General features: G+C 41.7%; 1 protein-coding gene across 1 annotated transcript; it reads right to left on the reverse strand.

The window, feature by feature from the left end:
• Positions 1 to 791: 791 nt before the first annotated feature.
• Positions 792 to 12,548, reverse strand: LOC135241062 (5-hydroxytryptamine receptor 2A-like). The gene is made up of 3 exons (XM_064311168.1): positions 11,126 to 12,548; positions 6,665 to 6,865; positions 792 to 4,946 (listed from the first exon to the last, which is right to left on the reverse strand). Exons 1-3 carry the CDS (start codon positions 11,592 to 11,594, stop codon positions 4,132 to 4,134), a joined length of 1,485 nt encoding a protein of 494 aa, XP_064167238.1. The 5' UTR covers positions 11,595 to 12,548; the 3' UTR covers positions 792 to 4,131.
• Positions 12,549 to 22,963: the final 10,415 nt, after the last annotated feature.

Genomic DNA, 22,963 nt, shown 5'->3' on the forward strand with positions numbered 1-22,963 from the left:
TGATACTCACCAGCCCTTCTGTGGGCAGCTGTTAAATCATGATGCAATAACATTGACCCTATGTGTGTGAATGAACTATGCAGAGCTCACTGTAAAATGAGCTGTGCACAGGGTATAGCCCTTTTTTACTGTATGATATTGAGTGAGTTGAGTCACTTCAGGACACAGCAGCAGATGAATTAATTTTATGCAATGTAAAAATAGTTTTCTCTTTGTTACAGTTATTTGCCTCACCGTGAAATATTCAGGAGACAGAGACAAGATGAGCCACTTGTCATTTTACATTTACACTTTTATTTGGAGCAATTCACACTGCTTACATTTTTATATAATCCATTTAGACCAGTGTTTTTCAACCCTGGTCCTGGGGACCCATTGCCCTGCATGTTTTAGATGTCTCCCTGCTCCAACACACCTGATTCAAATGAATGGGTAGTTATCAGGCTTGATGACGACCCATTCATTTGAAGTTGGAGCAGGGAAACATCTAAAACATGCGTGTCAAACCAGGTGACATGAAGGGCCTGTGTTATGCAGGATTCAGGTCCTCCTCAGGCATGGCAGTATCTTGATTATATAATTGTTAATTACTTCTGAAATATGGGATGCAGGATTTGTGCACAACTGGGACCCGCAGTTTTAAGTAAAAATGTTTTGAATTAATTACTCAACTGCAGCTAAACAGCACATGCTGAATTAATTGGACTCAATTAAGGCAGCATTAATTGGTTGGAATGAAAACCTGCATACACACGGCCCTCCATGGCACGAGTTTGACACCACTGATCTAAAACAATGCAGGGCAATGGGTCCCCAGGACCAGGGTTGAAAAACACTGATTTAGACAACTGAATAGTTACTGGAGCAATTCAGGTAAAGCACCTCCCTCAAGGGTACAATGGCAGTATCCTACCTGGGAATTAAACCTGCAGTCAGAGCTTGTGCTCATTGCTTCTGTAAAGATAAATGGCATCAGTCTGCCGTACTCTTTAGCCCAAGCTTTTGGGCAACAAATCCCACAGTTATTAAGTTAAAGGGTTGAATGATAGTTTGACTTAATTAACACAAGGCCTTGCAGCCCTGATCACTACCAGCCACCAATTCTGCTGGTTTTTATTTAACCTAAAAGTCAGCAACCATGTCAAGCCTAGGCAAGCAGGTGCATCTGTGTAATCAACTATCTCAATTGCTCAGATAGGCTCTCATTAGCAGGTAAACATCAAGTGCGAAGGCCAAAAGGGTGCCAATGTATCAGAAAAGGACTGGTGTGAGAGCAGGGATCTCTTCCAGCCCAGCGCTGAAACACCTGATTCAACTCATCAAGTCCTTGATAGAACCTCATGATTAATTCATTAGTGGAATCAGGTGCTGTAGTGCTGTGAGAGAATAAAAGCTCCACACACGGGCCCTGCTTAGATCAGATGCCACACCTGTGGTCTACAGAGGCAGAGGATTGAGTTGTTGTAGGGCGGCAATCTCATTGAGCTGCATACAGAATCCAAACGTATTGAGTATATGAGGAAATGTTCAGTGCAACTGAGCTAAGTTAGCTAGTTGATACAGCAGTAAGATGTGCCGTTCTGTTGCACATTACCCTCTTCTCAGCTTTTGTTTTTAGGTTGAGTCCAGATATTTGTTACAAGCCTCAAATTATGTTCATTGCCAAGAATTTAAAATGGAACTAATTTCAGTCGAGTTGGCAAAAAATGGGAAATGATGAAAACAAAACATTTCATCCTGAAAATGTCTATCTTGCTTGCTATTTTATTTTGTTGCCTGAATAGCCAGAACATAAATGTGGAAATGATGAAAGCCAAACAGATAATAGAGGAATTAAATTGAGGATTTAAGTGTGACGGGAGAGCAGAACCACCTGTTCTGTAATTACCCTCTCCCTGTGTACGTCAGGACTCTGCTACTGATGTACAAACCCGCTTTTGTTTCATCTGCAGCTCCTCATAAGATAGTGACTATGCCTGGCCAAAACATTTGAACACTAGATAACCATAATTCAATATTCTGCGGTCATGTTCCCACAGCATATCTGGAACTATACACTACAAAGACATATTTACAAGCTGTGAACACTGCTGCAGAAGAAAGATCCTCGAGTTGTAGAGCCAGGTTTTTAGATGTGGTATCCGTTAATATTCACATTGCTGCTGCTCACTGCTAATAGTCTGATTATTCTAATTCTTGGGAAGTCAGAGCTTGGATCAGGATGAGAAAAACATTGCTTCTTATGAACTGAAGCAGTGCTGGACTGAGCGTCCGGTTGCTGTTGCTACAACTGCTGATTGGGGATGGTGTGAAGTGTGAAACCAGTTCTAAAATATAACACTTCTGACTACCCCTGTGTCTCGTCTGTCCATGTATTTCAAGTACTGTTGAAAAAAGCTGAAAATCCTTGAGAAGGACGGTAGTGTTCAAAGCCAAATAGTTTTCGTATGAACGTGCCCCAAACCTTTGGAGATGTTTGCAAGTGGGATTTAAGAAGGAGAATATCCTTTCTTTAGGGGAAAAGCAGGCCTCTTCAGGTCTGCCTCACACCCTAAATTAAACTGACCTCAGTCTGATCTGTAAGGTGGATGGAAAAAGCTTTCAATACAGTGGTCCAACATGAAATTACTTGACAATATGTCAATAATATTTTACTTGACAATGTGCAAAACGTTCTTTTTCCTAAAAGGCTTTCTCATTGCAGCAACTCAATAAGTTAAACTTTGATTGGTTTTTCTATTTAAAAAAGACACATGACTCATTTTAAATATTCACAATTTCAGAAATAAACGTTGTAGCTTAGTGTAGGACCTGTGCTGACATTTGGTGCAGTTATCCGGTTACCACTTCCTGTTCTAATGTGCAATTAATGTCTAAAAATACTGTGGATAATGACAGTGAATAAATTATTAATGTTGAAGACTGTGGCATATAAAATATTTATGGATTAAAAAAGAGGGGGGGCTTAATTGAAATAGCAGGTAAAAGATGAAAGGCTATTGCAGGCGAGTGTAAGACTGATGATCCTGAGAGGTCAGAGGATAGGGAACACCCCCCCCACCCCCCCACCCTACTCACGCCACCCTCACCTCCCTATAATGAGTCACTTCCCCTTGTGATTACCCGAGTCGCCCGTCGCCCCGGCCAGCAGCTGGTGTCCCTGGCATTTCGCTCGGACAATTTCAAAGCTCTCTGCTAAAGGTTGCGATGCTGAGACGCTTTCACGCTGGTTTTACAAACACACGTGATTAGACCTCAGCCCGTGGCTCACTGTCCACCCACCTGGCTCCTCTAGGTTTCCTCAGGTAAGAGACTTTATCCACCTGCTCAAACACCCCCACATCGCTCAGCTTCCTAGCCTCCCTCTGCTGCCCTAGGCCTGTCCGCTTGGCCTCAGAGATCTCAGGATTCTCGCTAACTCCTGGGAGCAGCGAGTGACTGGAACACCAGGGACTCGCCAGCTTAGACACGGGTCATGATTGGGCAGAAGGTTGTTTCAGGAAGTGTGAAATGTTTGACTGACCACATTATTTCCCTATTTACCCGGCTTATAGTGGATAGTTGTAGGCCAGCTATGTGAAGCTACTGTCCACCCTACAGATCTGCTGCTCTATCACAGTACTGCTCTAGCGCCCAGTATTTCAGAGTATAACTGTTTGAAGGAGCCTAAAATGTGAAAAATAAGACTGGTGTGTCTCTTTCATATGTACGTTTTGAAAGAAAATGATATAAAGGCACATGGAATACGTAGATATGCACAATACAATATAAATTAATTAAATAGAACAAAATAAACACATACATAGATATGTGCAGTACAAATATATAAAAACAACGGCCCCCGACCAAGCAATTGTCAGAAAATAACCAACACATATGAAAGTTTAATAAAAACAAGAATTTTGTTCTGAATATTGTGGAAAAATGGATGCTTCTATTCTGTAGTCTACAGGAATTTTACTGGTGTCCAAATGGTTAAAGGATTTCAGTCTGTAACCCAGATCTGATTGATGAAAGTGACCTCTTTAGTTGCATGTGACACTACAGTAAATAAATCTGAAACACTGATAGTTGTGCATTGCCCCTGTAAAACACAGTAAATAAACGTTAAAAAAAAAACCAAACACACGTTCACACATGACTGATATTCTCCTCACCGCTCCATCTTCCTCTGGACTCTGGCGCATTTGTCCTCAGAGTCACCATGGATCTGGCGTGTCCCTCCGCCCCGCAGCCTCCGTTCCTGAGGGGGGCGCTGAGACCCAGAGGCAGCTGGGTGGAGCTGTAGGCCAGCGGGGGGATGGTGTTGACCAGGATGAGCTGCAGGGGCTTTTTCTCCTCCCTGTAGCGGCAGCGTACGTAGCGGGAGAAGGCCGAGCGGTAGGTCTTGTTGAAGAGGGTGTAGACCAGCGGGTTGATGGCGGAGGACAGGTACCCCACCCAAACGAAGACGTTGAGCAGGCCCTCCATGACGTCCGCGTCGCAGGTGCTCTTGCACACCACCGCCAGCACGTTAGTGACGAAGAACGGGCACCACATGACCACAAACAGGAAGAAGACCACGCCCAGGACCTTGGAGGCCTTCTGCTCGTTGCTGATTGACTGCATGGCCCTGCGGCCGAAGGGATGCCCCGCCTCCTGCTCGCGGCCCCGCCCGCTCACCAATCGTCCGACAAGCTTCTCGGAGGACAGCGAGCTCGGGGGCAGGATGCTGAGAGGTGTGGCCCAGCGGGGCCTGGGTACGAGCTGGTCCAGGCACAGCGTGGCCTCTGTCTGCAGGGCGCTGATGGTCAGGAAGTACGTCACCACCATGATGGTGAGGGGAATGAAGAAGGCCACGAAGGAACCAATCAGAACGAAGCTGTCATCTGTCAGCAGGCAGCTGCTCTCCTTAAACACCTTGGATGTGTCCTTGAGGCCGAAGACCGGAATCGGCATGGAAACGCCTGCAGGGATGAAAAGGGACAGTGTGGAGAGATGGAGGGGTTTCGGGGAGAGAGATTAATTTAATGTCTTAATTAATTAATCAGTTAATTAATTTAAGACATTTAAATTTATAAATTGTTATAAATTATTGAATAAATCATCTATAATTATGAAGAGCTTCTCTTCCTTGACAAAGGACGAAAAACTGCAAATCCTATTCGGAGAAGGACCAACAGCTCCAATTGCAGCACAGTACATATTAATATTCTGTCACTATCTGAGGAATACTGACTGACTACCAAAAACTTTAATGCAGTAATTATTATTATGTGTAAATATGCATGGTTCTATGTTAAATAAAACAGTTAGATTCAAATTAATGTTATAATTCATATTGTTTATGACTATTATGGACTATTATTTCTCTTAATCTCATTAAAGCACCATTTATTGAAATTTCCTTACATTATTGGGAGGGACAGATAGAGAGTGAATAAGAGAATAAGCGTGAGAGAGAGAGGGTGAGTGCTAGAGAAAGCATGTGGGTGAGTGAGAGAGAGAAAGAGAGACAGGGGGAAAGAAAGACTTTAAAATGCTCTTTATTTAACTTTTGCTAAACAATTGAGGGGGTCATCTAGCTTACCTCAAAAGGAATAACCAAATAAGTGCAGAAGAACACATGAAACATACAAAAACAAACATAAAACATTTACACACAGTGAGCTCACACCACTCACGTTTTTATAGCGCAAACACACAAGATCCCTTCTTTCACATCCTTCCAATAGCCCCATCTATAACCCACTTGCACTTAAACTCATGCAGATTGCACATTACAATGCTGTCCATCAGAAACTAAATCTGTTGTCCAGTTCTAATCCTTATAATACCCTCCTAATACAGCACAAGCAAAGGAAACCCAAAGGGACAGTTAGAAAAATATAGCGGCATCTGTGCAGCTTGAAGAGAGAGAGTAAGGGAACGAGAGAGAAAGAAATTAGTCAGAGGGAGAGAGATCAAGAAATTAGTCAGAGGGAGAGAGATCAAAGGTTGGATGCATCAATGAAATGCGTGAAACCAAGGGACCCACAATGCTTGGTTCCGTCACAAATCAATCCACAGAGGCGTAATTGTCCTGCTTCAGTAATTCAATATGCCTTATATATCCAGCTCTCTGTTGCCTCCCCCTTACGCAAGGAAAGATCTGGAAGGTTTTCACGACACCAGTCCGAGCAGCCAGACCCATCATTATGAGAAAATGACTGTAATTGTGATGCGGTAAGAACAGCAGATGCAACTGCAATTATGAGCACTGCAATTTCTCATGCCACTCACTCACCAGCCTGGTGCCCATTTTGCAGGGTCTTGGGAGATGTTAAGTTTATACCCCCATCTTGGCATTAAAATAAAGGGGTCCCTTTTCTATGAATGATGACAGCCATACTTAGAAATTGGCTTGCTTCTCTGAAATAAGTGGAAGTGATGGCTTGCTTCCATGCCTTAAGGGATGGTTGACTTTATGAAGTTTAAAAAAAATATTATTGCAGTTTTATTATTTCAGGCCCAGACATGGGCCAATGGGAAATTGACATGATCCAATTCTCTGGGTGCCATATTGGTTTCTGAAACTTTAGCGAAGCAAGCGGCTACGTTGACTCCAAATCCCAGAGTTCTACTGCTCATTCCCAAGGATATGGTCTCACACTGATGATGTCAAAATAGCCGGCTCCGCCCTCACCTGCAGAGATGGTCCAGACCGCCATGATCTTGAGGAAGGCCTTGGTTTGGGAGTTGAAGCGGCTGTGCTGAATGGGGTTGCGGATGGCGATGTAGCGGTCCAGGGAGATGGCGCACAGGTGCATGATGGACGCCGTGGAGAACAGCACGTCCAGATAGATCCAGATGGGGCAGAGTGTGGCGGGCAGGGGCCAGGTATATCCTGCAGGACAGGAAGTCACATCACACTCGTTACCAGGAGAGACCAGTCAAGGAAATCACTAGGACTTCCATTTCAACCCTGGGCTGTTTGGCTTTCATACATCACAGACACACAGTGAAAGTAATTTTAGGCTGAGAGAGCACAACAGACTCATATTAACTCAGTTGTGGATCACATAGCTTATTTCAAATGAAAGTATAAAGAAAGTACAAAGAAAGTATTCACTTTCTTTCATGAAAACTGAAAAATTAAGTGTTGTATCTTAATTTTTAAGTGGGGGGAAAGAAACTGAACGAATTATAATCATATTGACCAGTATAAAGCCATATAAATATTTAAATGAGTTGACTAGAGTTTTATTTTTATATTATTATCTTAAATAAATTCCTGTCATGTAATATAATATTTTGATAATATCATCCCTGAGAAGTGCTGCTAAAACAAGCTTCTAATCGCCACATCCACTGCAGAGTCTAAATCCCTGCAGGTCACATGGTGGAGACAAACTGGTGGTCCTACCAGTGACACAGCTGAGGTTCAAAGTGACACAGCTGAGGCTCGAAGCTGCAGCCAGAGGGGGCTCAGCTTGCATCTGGCAGCGAGAGCCTTATTTATCTCACATGACATTGAAGTGTTTTCATTTCCTCCCTTGCTGCAGAGCTCTTATCTTGCACTGCTGACAAACTACTATATAAATATTGTTTATGACTCTTAATTCCATGTGCTAATTCCGGAGGGCTTATCTAGGCGTAAGCAGCGCCTCCAAAAGCAACTGCATCATCTGAGAGAAACCGCTCCGCTTTTCAACTTGCAGAAATTAGTCACCGCCTACATCAAACAGGTATTAACGGAACAACTCTGCAAGCTGTTCCTGAAAGAGAGAGAGAGAGAGAGAGAAAGAGAGAGAGATGAAAAGGAAGAGAATGTGTGAGACAAACAGACTGTGTGTGAGAGACAGTGATGGAGAAGACAAAGCAATAAATACACAATCCTACCACCCCTCCCCAAACAAGGGTTCAGGAGATATGATAGCAGCAAACTATGCTTTATCTAAGAGAACAGTGCTGCTCTACTTCATCAAATAAGACCACCATAAATGATTCCGTATCAGATGGTGATACTGATGAGAGAGTGGTTTTATAGCTTTCAAAAATTGAAGACACTGTGCAGCAAATGAACCATATTTCAGGTGAGTAGAGTGTAACAATTGCGCACATAAGATTTCAGTTAATCCTACTTGTACAAAGGGATTTGAAAAAGATGAGAGATCACCTAATATCAGAAATATCTGACAGTGGTAGTGTTCGAGTACCAGGCTGCAGTTCGTCTGCTGGAAGAAGTTGTGGATATGAAAATACACAGTTAAATAATACAGTTAGAAAGAGAAATGTAGACATTGTAAAGCAATGCTTATGGCTTTTTCACTGTGGAGCACAGAACTTTGTGCTGCTCTGTGAACTTTATGTCTAGATATGATACCGAGATGAGATACAAAATGTGTTCTGTTTTTCTGTATTGAAGTATTGTTAAAAGATTTATGGGGACCACAGGAAGAGTAGCTACTGTTACAATACAGTAGCTAATGGGGATCTAAATAAACAAACAAACAAACAAACAAACAAACCATTTAGATGAGAAATGGCCTTTCCGTATGCGTGAAAGAGCGTATATTGACTGGTCCAGAGGCCAGATTTACCCTCAACAAAATATTCATCTCTCATTCAGAATATTAATCACAATATCATTTCTGTGATGGCAACATTAAAATGGGATCAAATGGCAATTGAGCTGGATTAGATTTCCTGAAGAACGCCCTCATCTCAATTAATTTTTCAGGGTACAGTTTATCCCGTGTGATGGAATATTTATCTGAGCAGCAACTGTAAAATGTTTATAGATATATTACAGTAGTATGAGTTTTTGAGTGTGATTTAAATATTCATGTGCTTGGTAACGTGAATGGGAGGACTGTTGGAGTGACACTGAGGAGTCTTCCGTTGTGATCATAGTAAAGGCTTTTTATCCGCATGTTGTTCAATGGACTTAAGTGGACTTGATCCTGAGTTTGGTTACACTGTTGTAAGTCGCTCTGGATAAGAGCGTCAGCTAAATGCCTATAATGTAATGTAATGTAATGTAATGTGATGCACACTAACGTGTGAGTAAAATTTGGTGATGGTGCTGCCCCCTGCTGGTTACCCTGTGCTTATCCCTGCCTCAGACCCTACATGAGCTGCTGCTCCTGCTGAATGACTGGCTGCTCCCAGTGTGCTTGGAGAGCAGCCTGGTTGTTTGCACTTTGGTGTTGGGTAAATATGTGGGAATGTCTATTCTTGGCATGAAAACATTTCAGAAATAATGTAGTCCCAACAGGTATGTTCTTCAATAGGCATAAAAAGGGTCTAAGAAGAAGCTTATTACTATTCAGAGGTTGCACCTATTTTCAGAATGACACCAACTGTTTGCTGGAGGACCCTGGAATGAGTTTGAAAACCACCTGGTTTTAAAAATAAGCATCGTATTGACGCATCCATGCCTGCGTCAGGAACCCCTGGTTTGTTCTGAGCACCAAGAAGTATCGCTGCTCATTTGAGAAGAAAAGATTTGTGGTGTCATACATTCTGGCATAGAATGAAATCAGTATGTATATGGAATATGCACAAGTGCTTCTACCATTATCTGTTTGTGAAGAGATGTGTGAATAATGTGTAAAAAGAATGCAACAGGCCACACACATACACACATGCGCGCACGCTCACACAGGCACACACACACACACACAGACCTCCCTGCTGTGGTTTCTGTTTACACTAATCGGAACCGCAGAGACAGATGTCCACATTTCTCAGTTTTATCGTGCGGATCTGTCAGACAGCTCAGAGAAAATAAGGTGTTTTTACATTCTCCAGCAGGTTTGCATTTCACCGCAGAAAAATCATAGTAAATGATGCACAGAGAATCTGAGTCACCCCATCGCCCTTAAAAGAACTGCCAATTTTTCGGCAAATGTTTCAGTGTTTAATGAGCTATTCTGTATATTCTGCTGTACTCCAGGAGTTCAGCTTGGCTGCCTTTTAAGGAGTAGGGGATTTCATTTTGTTTTTCTCATACATTTTTTTTGTAATATTCCCTCTGGCAAATACCCACTGTGAATCATTGCGTGGCAACCTGATTTTAAATGGTGCAATGCAAAATGAAATCTTTGATTGACCGAAAATAGAGATTAAATTCCATGCAAGCATTTTGAATTCTTTCAATGCAATTTTTTTCTTTCATTTTGGTAGCTGATAGACTGGCCAACTGAGTATGTGCAGGGAAAGGTTCTGGTGTAGAACCAGGCATAGAGATGAGACTTAAGGACAACTGAAGGATGAATCTAAGCAGCTGTCTCTGTGCACACAAGTACCTCCAGGAATTTAGTTAATGGATAATAATACACCATTTTACAATGGTGGATTAAAACTTAAATGTTTTTCAATATTTTCATCAATGACAATGCTGCGCGTCCACCAATGATTGTGTACATAAATATTATGTCATTAAAATGTGTGCTGACTGTTTAAGACAGCCACTAACCGCAACCTTTCAGTTCACATTCCAACATCCCAAGGCCATTTCTAACACAACCTGTTTATTTTAATGCAAATTTTGCCAATGTACATGGCTCACCAATCAGCAATGAAAAAGAGAGAAAACACAGAGAGAGGGTTGATGTCTGCTCCTGAACAGAGGATGTAACTTGTCACTGGGAAACACAATCAGTCAGCATCACAAAAAAGGAGACAAAGCTCAGCTCTCTTTTTCTCTCCACTGTGTGTGCATGTGTGATGCCTGCCAGTGTACCAGTCTTGACTTGATGGATAACTAACTGATGCTTAATGGGAATTGTACCTTGTCGTACCTGTGTTCTGTAGTTGTTTCAATGGCCTTCAGTATACACTTATTGTATGCCAAATAAAATGTGATGTGTACATGTGTGTGTACAAGTAATTGTACCTGGCAAACCTGTATTAAGATAAAACTCAGGATTGGTCACACATGTAATACGGGTTCACAAAAATGACACACAGCCCCCCCCTCCCTTCCCAGGAGAGTTGGTGTAGTTACATTATATCTTTAAATACCTTTCATTCTGAACATCTCAAGTCATCCCTCTCACGGAACACATGCTGCCAAAAGCTAACCCTTACCTCAGCTCCCCTTCAACAACACTCTGACAGTACTGCACCCCAGACCATCCTGTAAAATGGCGACACTCACCATAAAGGATGGTCACCATGGAGACAGGCATGACGAGCAGGCCCAGCAGCATGTCTGTCACGGCCAGCGACATCAGGAAGTAGTTGGTGGCGTTCTGCAGCTTCTTCTCCAGCGACACGGCCAGGATGACCAGGATGTTTCCCGCAACGGTCAGCGCGATCACCGCCAGGATGAGCAGCGCCCACCAGTGCTTCTCGTCGCCGTCGGCAGCCGTGTCCGTCTCCAGGGCGGGGCCACACCATGCCCCCAGGAGGCCCGCCCCCTCATCGTACCCAGCCCCATGTGACAGGTTCCCCTGTGGCCCACCCAAAGCGCTGTTACACCCCAGGGAAACATTCTCCCCTCCCCCTCTTCCTCCTCCCCTACCCAGAATTCCCTGGGGTGACCACCGGTCCAGGGTTAGGGGGAGCGGGGTAGCAGTTGCAGGGGATGAGGAGATCAGGTCCGAAGCGTTCACGCGGAGGTTCATTATTGACACCTGCCCCCGGAGCAGGTTACCTGGGGAGGAGAGCACCTGTGCCGCAGGGCTGGCTCATTCCCGCAGGCTCTTCTGCAGCCCCGCAGCAGGGGCTGCCATCCCCACGCAGGGAACGGGCACCTCACACGGCTGATTATCTCCTCTTTGAGCCTCGCTGAATCGTACTGCAGCTGCGACGATCTGTGGAAAATAACTTTAAAGCACAGCTCTCTGGATTTTTCCTGCCTTATTCCTGGTGGGCAGAAAGGAAATCCATCATCATTCACAGACCGGTATCTTGACACTGTCAGCTGCAAAAATGTTGATTCTGTTGAACAAAGATGAAAAATAATAAAGAAAAGAAAGTTTGATCCCTTGGTTTCTTAGACAGCACTTGGCAGCAGTCAGGCAGGAGATCCTTGTGAGCAGAAGGCAGGAGGTTTTCTTCTTGAAAGCAGAGACGTTACGTGCAGATCAGTCAGGTGTCCTTCTCACACAGACACACACTGTGCTGGGCTCCCATGCAGACGGGAATGGATGAATCAGACAAACACGCAAGCAGACACACACACACCCTTTCTCTCTTCCTCTCTATCTCACAAAATACACACGTACACACTCCTAGGGAGACATATAGTAACACACACACACACACACACGCACACACACTCTTTCTCTCTCTTTACTCTTCCTCTCTGTCTTTCACACACAGTGGTGGATCTGATTTTTCTGTTACGCTTCACAACTTGCTCCTGCAGTGGAGCATTACTATATCACAGCAAAATCCTTGCCCCTGTCTTACCCTTATGCATCAATCACACCACATCTCCTCCCGCAACAAAAAGAAAGAGCCGTGGTTTCTTTATTTTCTTCTCCTTCAAGTCAGGGACTCTGAGAACAGTGAGAAATCTCCACAATTTACCATTCTCCTTCCACTCCTCAGCCAAACAGACAAGCATGGACAAACAGGACTCCAGACCCACACAAGGACGCATGGTTAATGTGCTCTCTCTCTCTCTCTCTCTCTCTCTCTCTCCCACCCTCCCTCTCCCTTAAACCTCTCACTCTCTTCATAACAGAACAGCCAACAGCCAAGTTGCCAGCAGTCTCATATAAGTTGGGAAATCACGTATTTTAGCCAAAAATAGCTCTTCCTGTACAGGATACCCTCGGACACATATTTTCCACACATTCTACAGATTTGATTTGCCATTGATAAATTACTGTGTGACACACTGTAAAAACAAACAAGGGGACTGCAAAACCAATGTTGGCATTTGCTGCGTCATATTCAGGGAACTGAATATAGGCAACTCTAAATTCTTTCCCCTACACCTGTGAACAATCTGATAAAGATCATAACAGCACAGTACACAATACACCAAGAAATACATTGTTCTGTCATCCAGAAAGCCGGCATGTCTCTAAAATTACAGTCTCGGGATCAGCATACAATCTTTTTCTGGTGCCAAGTTGTCATTATGTGAATAGTTCAGGGGATTTTAATGAACTTCTTTAGATTTTTCCTGTGAGAGAGGAAAGCCTCCAGTAGCTCTATGTTTTAGGAAAGCTTGTCCACACTCCTATCCTGAGCTAATGGGGATAAAGCAAAGCTAACTTAACTGTGTGTGCACACACACTCTCTCACACATGTACACACACACTCACACACACACACACACACACAGAAAAGGGAATTGGTACAGCAGGGAATTGAAAAGACAAGGGAATTGGTACATATCTGTCTTTCTCTTGTCTACCCCTCCCTCTTTCTACCCCTCCATGGTCTGCAGACCATCTAGTACTTGCTGTTCTTTCACTAAACTATTAATTTCTGAAGAGAGCAGGACACAAAGAATACTGTACAAAGGTTGTGCAGCGGGGGAGTGCGGAGACACCGTTCCTGTTTCTTCTATGATGTCACCATTGTTCTGCAGCAGTGGGAAAGAGGTGACACTGGTTATTTTTCTTCTATGACATCATTATGGTTCTGCAGCAGGAGGAAGAGATGATGCAGGTCCGGTTTCTTCTGTGACATCACTGTACATCTATACAAGGGGGTCCTTCCTCTTTGGTGTCCTCAATCATCAATATGCTCCCTGTTTAATTCTCCTTCCACCTCCTTCTGCATATCCTGTTTTATCTCTAATCTAAATGGCAAATACAGAAATGCTGAATAAATGTATCATGAAAGTGTCTGTACTGAAATGTTATTTTTAACACAAATACAAAATCTTTAGTGGCAGTTTTTGTTTATATTGAAAAAACAATGTGCATAAAAAAGATTATCTATCTCCCAAATGGGAGAACTAGTAATAAAAAGGGCTGTAATGTCTACAGGTAATTCATAATTCCTATACTATATGGCATATAAAATTGCACTGCTGTCTAGTCATCTAAAGTATATACAGGGCCAAAGCTGACAGCCCCGTGTTTCTAAGTTTAGGATGCTATCCTGGCAAGCACGTGGAGGGTTCGGGTCGGTTGGGGTGATATTGGCTATTTGGTAAAGTGGAGGCGACATAGCAAACCGATAATTATGATAATTATGATTGTGACATTTTTCATTTCCTGCAAGATGCCAGCGAAGATAACTGCTCTCGTCTCTGACAGGACCATCTATCCATGCCCCATAAGTGCATGTAAATTAGTGGCTGTCAGCACCTCTTCTGTGTTGACTCAATGGGTGAATTTGTAAAAGTGCAAATAAACAGGCTGAGTAAATTAAATTGTCACCTCTCACAGAAAAAAAATGTTACAATTTAATATGCTGTTCCTGCACTTAAAAATTAGAGAATATAGACAGTGCAAAGGGCAGAGCCAATTTTCACACAGGGAAAATTTTCAGACGTTGACATGTGACCTCATCTGTTTTTCCAATGCATGAGGATGGAACAGGAGGTTTACTCATAGTTCCCAGGAATATCTATATCCTTATGAATGCATCTCCGAACCCCAAAGTATACCCCTCATTCCAACATCTGGAATTCCTGGCAGTGTGAAGATCCTACTTTCTGAATCCACAGCCCACTTACAGAGTGAACACATTTGCTGTGACCCTAGCCGTTGTGAAATATAAGATATCCTCACACATTTTCAGGCATGGAATTAAATCTTTAGGTGCCACAACCTAAAATTGTAAATTGTATATTTAGGTGCGGCTGCAGTGATTAATATGTCTTATATGTATATGTATTATATGATGCATTATGATGGAAAGCAAATATTCGCTGCATGTAATTTTCTCTTGAGACCCACCCCAGTCACTCTCATGACCCGCTGGTGGGGTCCGAACCAAAATTTGGGAACTTTTTATGTAAGGCACCACATGATTTGAACACATTTTCCACAAAAAGGAGGGTATGTTTTTAATTGTATCCATGTTTCCCAGCTAACGGTTGTTGCCCTAAACCAAACATGAGAGAGATCGAGAAAATATCGTTGCATTTTTAAAAATGGCCAGGGAGGAAGCCTTAATCGTTCACAGAATTCTGTGTGAAAGGCTGTGAGTGTGTTTATCGGACATCCCTGTGTGGCTATATAAGTGCTAGGCCTCTGGCTGAATGTTAATAAAGGCTATTTGGGCTGAGGCATAAGAGTGCACAGGGGCAGAGCAGAAAGAGGGGGATCATTCAAAGAGCAGCCTTATTTTTTGAACCATTAAAGCTAGACCCACTCGCAGGTATGGCAATGGTCTTGAAGGCTGGCTCAGATTCTCATTAGTTGCCCTGGGTCAGCTGCCACATATTCAAAACCACAGGAACACCTCACTCAAGGACCCGCGTAGACGGGCGGCCTGACCAAGCGCCTGAAGAGCATTTCAGGAAATGATTTAGGATGGAGAAGGAGATTAATGCCGTTGGGCCGGAGTCAGGCTCGCTCCTGTGTTACTTGCTGGTGTCCTGCTGTGTTTGCATCAGGCCCTGACATCGCTCTGGGGAAAACGGGATATAATCTCTCCCACCTTTCATTACGGCTTGAAATCTCCTGGAGTATTGCTGCCCTCGGGAACCATTCGCTGCAGAAATTGGGGGATCGAAAACCTGTGTCTCTTTCATGACACTCCAAAATGCATCTACGACTAACTGTACTCACCTGGAGTTTATTTGCACTCATCTCCTGGTTTTTAATGGAATACAAACAAGTTTTGAGCCTATGAGTTTAAAAAATGCAATACATATTTCCATCAATACCATTTTATAAAGTAATACAGATCTACTGTATATTTTGTGTTTATTTTATAAGTCAAACACTTTTTAAAAACATTTAGCCATTGGGCATTATTCAGTTAATATGTTGCTGTTCTGGTAATCTCTGTATAGATTACTGTACAATCCACTCTAAAACATCATCAGGTGTTTAGATGAATTGAAGTGAAGAGATCACATGTCATGGCAACAAATTCAAAAAGTGATTTCATTTAATTATGATTATTCATGAATTCATGATGGTCAAAAATAATTGTATAAAAGTAGCTCAGGAACAAAAATGAATTTTAAAATATTAATGTTTCCATGTCTTCCTGTTTCTCACTTAAATCTGTGTGACTGAACCCCTTGGGACATGACCTGATGAGTCTGCCTATGGTAATATTTGGGCAGGGTTCAAAGGTGTTGTGTGAGGCAACATGAGGATATAAGAAACCAAAATTCCATATGCAAACCGCAAACCCTACTGAGAAACCCAGTTCCTTCTTTCACATATATATATGTAATATATATGTCTGTGTAAAGACTATACATGTCATATCTGTACTGTGAGCCCTGAGGATAGTTGGAAGATAGCCCTCTGCAGCAGCTCTTATCGCCATGGCAATCAGATTAATTCCTGCTACAAAATATGAACTGTCTTGGATTTGGAACATTTATCTGATGTTCTTTTCTGAGCCAAAAAGCAATGTGCCTGACAGCATTAGAAGAATGCATTACCGTGTAAGAAAGTGTTGAGTTCAATGATGACCCGTCATAAGGTGAATAAAATGACAATATAAAATGAAATATTGAAACGAAATACAAAATCAGATTACAGTTGAAAACACAATTACATTGTGTTGTGTTGATGGCCCAAATGTGAATTAAACAGCCTTAATAAAATTAGATTAGGTAGATCCAGTTAAGGTTGGAACTGTGCCGTTAAATTCCAGGTGGTTAGTTCAGACTCCGTTAGATCAAGCTGAAGTACAGTGAGACAGACAGTTACTCTATCCTTTCAGTGAAGGAGAAAGAATGAACTATCATTAATTCCTCCCTTTTCATGACAACTGTGCTCTTAATGTAATTACCATAAATTAACATAATTAACAGTTAGGTCATTTAAAATGCTGTGTTATCAGTGTTTAACAGGAGCTGCTTTGCCCTTATGCCCTTTGGTTGTGTAAGAAGGGTTGCAGCTAGTTGGAATATAGTCCTATACTTCTCATACGTAAATAGAAAATTAAAAGGAATGGACAAGGAAAAACAGAGCCCTGTTTAGGCAAACAAATCTGGGTGAAATAATTATTCAAAGTACTATAGAGAGAAAGCACAGTAGCTTCAGATTAGTGACAATTTTTTTTTTTTAAGTAGCAATTTTCCCCAATCTTCATAGTGAAGCATTCTTTCATATGTGTTTATACATTTTGGTAAGTAACATGATTCATTGAACATTTTCAGGGATTTGCAGTAGTTTTTTTATTTTTATTTCACTGTCATCTGAAGAGTTTAAGCATTTTCAATAATTAGTTGACCCAGGTCTGTTTGCAATCAAAAGGCAGCCTTGGAACGCAAGGCCCAATCAACAAGGCTGAAGGAGTAAAAAGGAACAATTTTTCATGCTTCATATTTCATCATCCTCCCCTAGATAATTTGAAGAAATGTGTGTGGGGAACAATCATTCCCACTGTGATTGGATGCAATGGTGCTCCAAGGACACGTAAGCCACACCTATTTAGAGAATCAGGCAAGTGTGAAAGCAGCAATATTGGAGGAAAAGCTGCTGTTGTGCCCTCTAACATGGTACTAAACCTGAAACTGCTTCAGTAAGGAAAAATCCAGCTGTTTAATTGAATGGTGTGTAAAATATAACCTACTCTACTATAAGTCACACTGGATAAGAAAGCCTGCTAAGCAAATAAGCAATATAATTCTAATTATGTTCTCTTCTAACTAATAATGTGGAAAAAAGAGATTAGTCTGACAATGGGAGCTCTAATTCAATTCACACAGAGACTAACCAGATTCCACTGACTCTAATTCACTGGTTGTGTAGTTAGATGGCTTATCAGTGTGTACAGGATGCAGACAGGCAGGGTTGATGGGTCCCTGTTGTTTCTTTCTCAGGTAGGTGCATTTTGGAAGCTCTAAAACATCACCGGAGGCTAAGCATCTACCTCTATCGGTACCTCTACTCAGCATGTACAATTTGCCTCTGAACCTTTGACTGCGATATCTGTAGTGGTATTACAAGGTGTATACGAACCGGTAATAAATGTTCTATTTTCTATAGTTTGCACATAATTAATGATTTTATGGTAAGATTTTATTTTTCTCATTTGAAAATGAATTCAGTTTTACTACAGTGTGATATATTATACTAAATGGATTTATTCATCAAAATTACATAATTAGTAATTATCTGGAATAGAACAGAACAAAATAGATGTTTAATTTTAATTGGCATCAGCCATGTTTAACCATTGTGGCTTTTGTCAATCACATACATTTGTAAATGTGGACACGCTCCAAAGATTATTTTTCTGTTTATTATTTTTACATTATTACTCTTTTTTCTTACTACGTTTACTAGCCTAGATTGTTTTTTTCACCCTGTGCAGTTGGCTTCTCCTGATGTAAAGCGCACACCTGAAATAGCCGTGGTGTGCACAGTAATTTTACATTTGTTTCAGTTGATTATGCACACCATCTGGAGGGGGTTCAGCGTACACAGACACACATAAATGCATGCATGCACATGTACACACACACACACACACAGGGACCTTTTTTCTGCACACAAAAATGTTTCCGGAGAGTGCACTCAGTATGACAGTAGGAGCAGGCCTGTATTAGTCTATTTCTCTATTTTTGCATTGGCATGCAGTCATTCACGTTGTACTGCACGTACACTGAGGCAAACATGGTCAGTACCGTAGTACTGTAGCTTTCAGACCTGAGATTCTGAGAAAATTCATATGCAGTGTCACATATATGCCGTTTGGTAGAATACAATGCTACAATGAAAATACATTGTGAGATTAAATTGATAGTTGCTAGATAATTAAGCCGATGCACTCTTTTTGGCTTTCAGAAAGGTGACATATACACGGTGGTTTCCCTGTGGATAGGAAACTACAAGCACCAGATGCTATCATTCTCTTACTCACGCCTCACGGTTTTGCTGTCACTAAATACAGGAGCCATTGTAAGCATATAACTGTCTGAGGTTTCAACTTCCTTCCAATCATCTAATGTTTGTGATAACAGCACAGACATTAGACGCTTGTCATCTATCAGCATGGGAGGGGCATTCAGAGCGGCCTGCCTCCAGAGGCCTCCTGCCTACCTGCTTTCATCACAACGCACAAGGCAGAATCCCGCAGCCCTTAAAATGCCAGTGGCCAATGGTACAAGCAAAAACATGCTTTGATGGAGGAAGAGGGGGGCCTGTCAGATTCTAGAGCTAGAAGTTTCACAGGTGGAAAGAGAGGAAGAGAAAGAGCCCTTGTCCTTGATTTAATGATAAAAATAAGAGAATATCAGGTATTCCTGGAATATTTCCTTCTTTGTTCCTCCTGAAGTAAAACTTACATGGTATATTAAGGAGGGGTTAAGTAAGGCTGATGCATAAAAAACAAAATGACTCCTCTCTGCGTTTTCATTCCCCGATAAGATAACATTCCTCCCATCACCCTTTTCATTATTTCTCTGCTTAACATAGCTTTTTTAGAAGTTACAACTCAGGAATAAATTAGACAAAACACTTCTAAATGTGAAACATGGCACAAAGATAGTTTACTGGAAACTACATAACCATTTGTAATATGATTCCTTACCCACCTCAGAACACAGTGGTCCTATTTACTTTGAGTCTGTGAGAAATATCCTGGCATCCCTGTGTACCAGGAATTGAGTGGCAACCTGCCTAACTGGCACACTGTCGAGATCATACCCAGGCTTAAAGAGAAGATTTAGGCCCGGGGACAACTATATGGAAATCGCATCACACCAGCTTCCAGCAGAGATGGGATATTATTGGAATCCCCAGCAGAGAGACTAATTTAGCCCGACCGGAGATGCTTCTTCCCTATAGTGGGGTATAATATGAGGAAGTCAGAAAAGGCCTGACTACTGAAAACAGATAATCCAGGAATGTGAATAACAGTGGGTGAATAATTTCAAATGTGAAGGTTATAGTAGCTGCTATCCTGCTAAAATGCAATATATTATATTCACATTTTAACCATTATTTTGGAATGTAGCCTATGTGTTTCTTTTCAGTTGCTATTAGAGTTTTTTCCAGATCTTTCCAGGCTTTAGTGGAGCTGACTGTCAGATATGGAACTTCAGAAATCAAGGAGGGTAGTGTTAGAGAAGCAATTCAATCTTCATATATTAGCCTGCTTGATCAGCAGGCCAGGATTTAAATTATTATGGAAATCATGGTCTGGAGATTAAGATCTGTTAAGATGTTGGGGCTAAATGATCATGGAAATTAATATGTGTTTTGAAATGTCCAGTTGCTCAAAATGTCAATGACGATTAATCAAAAATGATCTTTGACTGCTGATATTTTCAGTTGGATAGCCTCCCTACTGGTGCAACTTAAAATATTGCCGAGATGTTTGCCTTTCCCCTCCAAAAAGGTGGTCATGCCTTGTTTCCCCTTGGCTTGTTTCACTGGCTTCTGATCCACCTCTGGCACCAAATTCAACAGCCTGGTGTTAGCTTAACCTCAGCCGCCCAGAGCACAACATCAAACTGCGCACCCCTGAACAATTGTGCATATCAGCAGCCTCTGAACCTTCGGCTGTGTCTCTCTTCCACGCTTGGACATTTCAAAAGTGTTTACGCTCTAGGTGGAAATGAGCCACCTGCCGCCAACAGAATCTCTGTAGACAATGCCCCCATGATCAATCTTCCCATTAAAAACCAATCTATCCAGAAATTCCCTTGGCTCACAATGTCTCTAATTCTTGGGCCAAATCTAATATACCTGTAGAGTAATGTACATTATTCACTGTGTTCCATGCTGTGTACCAATATTATAGTCAGTTCAGTGAGGTGTATTTAATTTATTGCCACAATTGCATAATATGTCTCTCTGGAAAATAGAATCTGCCAAATAATTCAATAAATATTTTACAATCTTCAAGAAATCTGGGAAGCTACAGTCCTTATGCAATATTTTTGGAGTAATAATTAACGTAATTCCTAGAGATCCAATAAGAATGGTGTTATAATTCTATGTATGCCACATTTTCATCATTCCACTCACTGAGGATGCTACCCATGGCCTTATATGCAGAACGTGTATTTATATATCACCTTCAGAAGCACATAAGGCATATTATGCATGGTAATTTCAATCTTTGAACCACTGCTACATCTTCACGCCCGAAGACTCCAAATTTCAATCAAGAGGAAATTACAGCCAGGGACCCACTACTGTGCTTGCTATGTCTGTGCCAGAATCTGCATCCCACAGATGCTGCCTTTCCAACACATAAATGATAAACAATTTTAGTGATCAAAGCCCCTTTAGTGATTGCATCCCTTGAAATGATGCAACAAACTATCAGTGTTTTCATTTTGGAATGCATCATGGTGTCTGGAAGCCTTCAGGACCGAGGACAGCAGCCTGCTGAGGATGACTGGTAATCATCCCAGCTGTTACTCACTGTTTTCCGTCGGCTGACTTAACCCTCCAGTTGGCCAAGACTCCTGGAGGAACAAGTTAGCCCGGTCATGACACGTTTTCAGTTTGGTCTGCTGCATTGCTTTCATTTACTGTTTTATCACCAACGGTAAAGTAACTACTATTTATGTCCATAGAAAGGACACCTTTTGTTTGTGTTCATCTTTGTTCTCCTTCCTATACAGTGGATGCTCCAGACATCTCGTGACATCAGACATACAAGCATCCTTACATCCTGAACAAAATTTCAGGTCTGTGGAAGCAACTGCTTCTTTACAGACAAACATTTAAATTCTTCTGCATTTGAAAACTGGTCCATGCTGTCAGTTCTTCTGGGGCCTTTTTAAAAAGTTTCTGTTGGTGAAGTATGAAGCGTGGGTTGAAAGTCTGGCTGTTTACCAGCGTGAGTCCTTTTCTCCCCTGGCTAGTAGTGGGTAAAATGCCGGCCAATCCCTTTTCAGAATACAGCATTTCATTCTGTTTGTTCTTGTTAAATATATACTTTTGGAGAACAGGTTTCAAAATATGTTTTGGTACCTTTCTTTCTGTGATAACCGAGGATACACTCTCACAGAGAGTGGAAACATTTTGGTTCATGTGGGTGAGATTACCTCTACCCTTGGTAGTTCTGGGTTAAATACGTATTTGAAATGCCCAAACTCTTTAATAGTTTAGAACATTCCTCCAAAATCGTTGCAAACATTTTAATGAAACCTATAACTGACCAAAAGAATCATTTCAGAATATTGGTGAAAATGGATTCTCAGCACTGTCAAGGATCTTCCATAAATTTACCAGTATCTGGAGTGTTAAAGTATTTCAAATAACTACTTGACCAAGGTCTGCTGTGACTGTACACTTGTTGTACAAGCTTGCACTCTGTAAAAGGCCATCTGAGCTTTCAGCATCAATGGGGTGAGCCTGCTATGGACTGTTAATGAGGGGAAAAACTGCCCGTCTGCCTCATTGCAAACTATTCTAATTGGCAAATTAAGCACAGGGATAGACAGGATGTGCTTCCTGAGAGATTCATTTGGATATTTTCAAACTCAGGAAGAGAAGGCACCTGCTGTGGGGACATCTCTGTGATTCAATTATCTTGGAGAGGTGATGTGATTAGTGAGTTTCTGTGATTACACAATCGAAGCCTGAATCAGCTTATGGAGGTTTATGTAAATCCAATTATTCTGAAATGCTTCTTCAAATGTATCTCTGGTCTGTGTAATCTAGTGATAACTGCCACTGTCTGGTCTAATCACAGAATATTTTATAATCTCCATTAAGGTATGCACTAAATCCTTTATCAGACAATGAACCTGTTTGATGGTTGGTTCTGATTTATGCAAATTAATCATAATTGTGTAAATTTGTTTATAGAGGAATTCCTCTTTGTGTGGGCTGATGCAATTGCTGAGCATGAAAATACAGTCCCAGAGTTCTGGAATCCACATTACCTGGGCAACAAAGGGCCAATGAACATGTTTGTCAGA

Source organism: Anguilla rostrata, chromosome 15, assembly GCF_018555375.3.
Source record: "Anguilla rostrata isolate EN2019 chromosome 15, ASM1855537v3, whole genome shotgun sequence".
NCBI classification, from domain to species: Eukaryota; Metazoa; Chordata; class Actinopteri; order Anguilliformes; family Anguillidae; genus Anguilla; species Anguilla rostrata.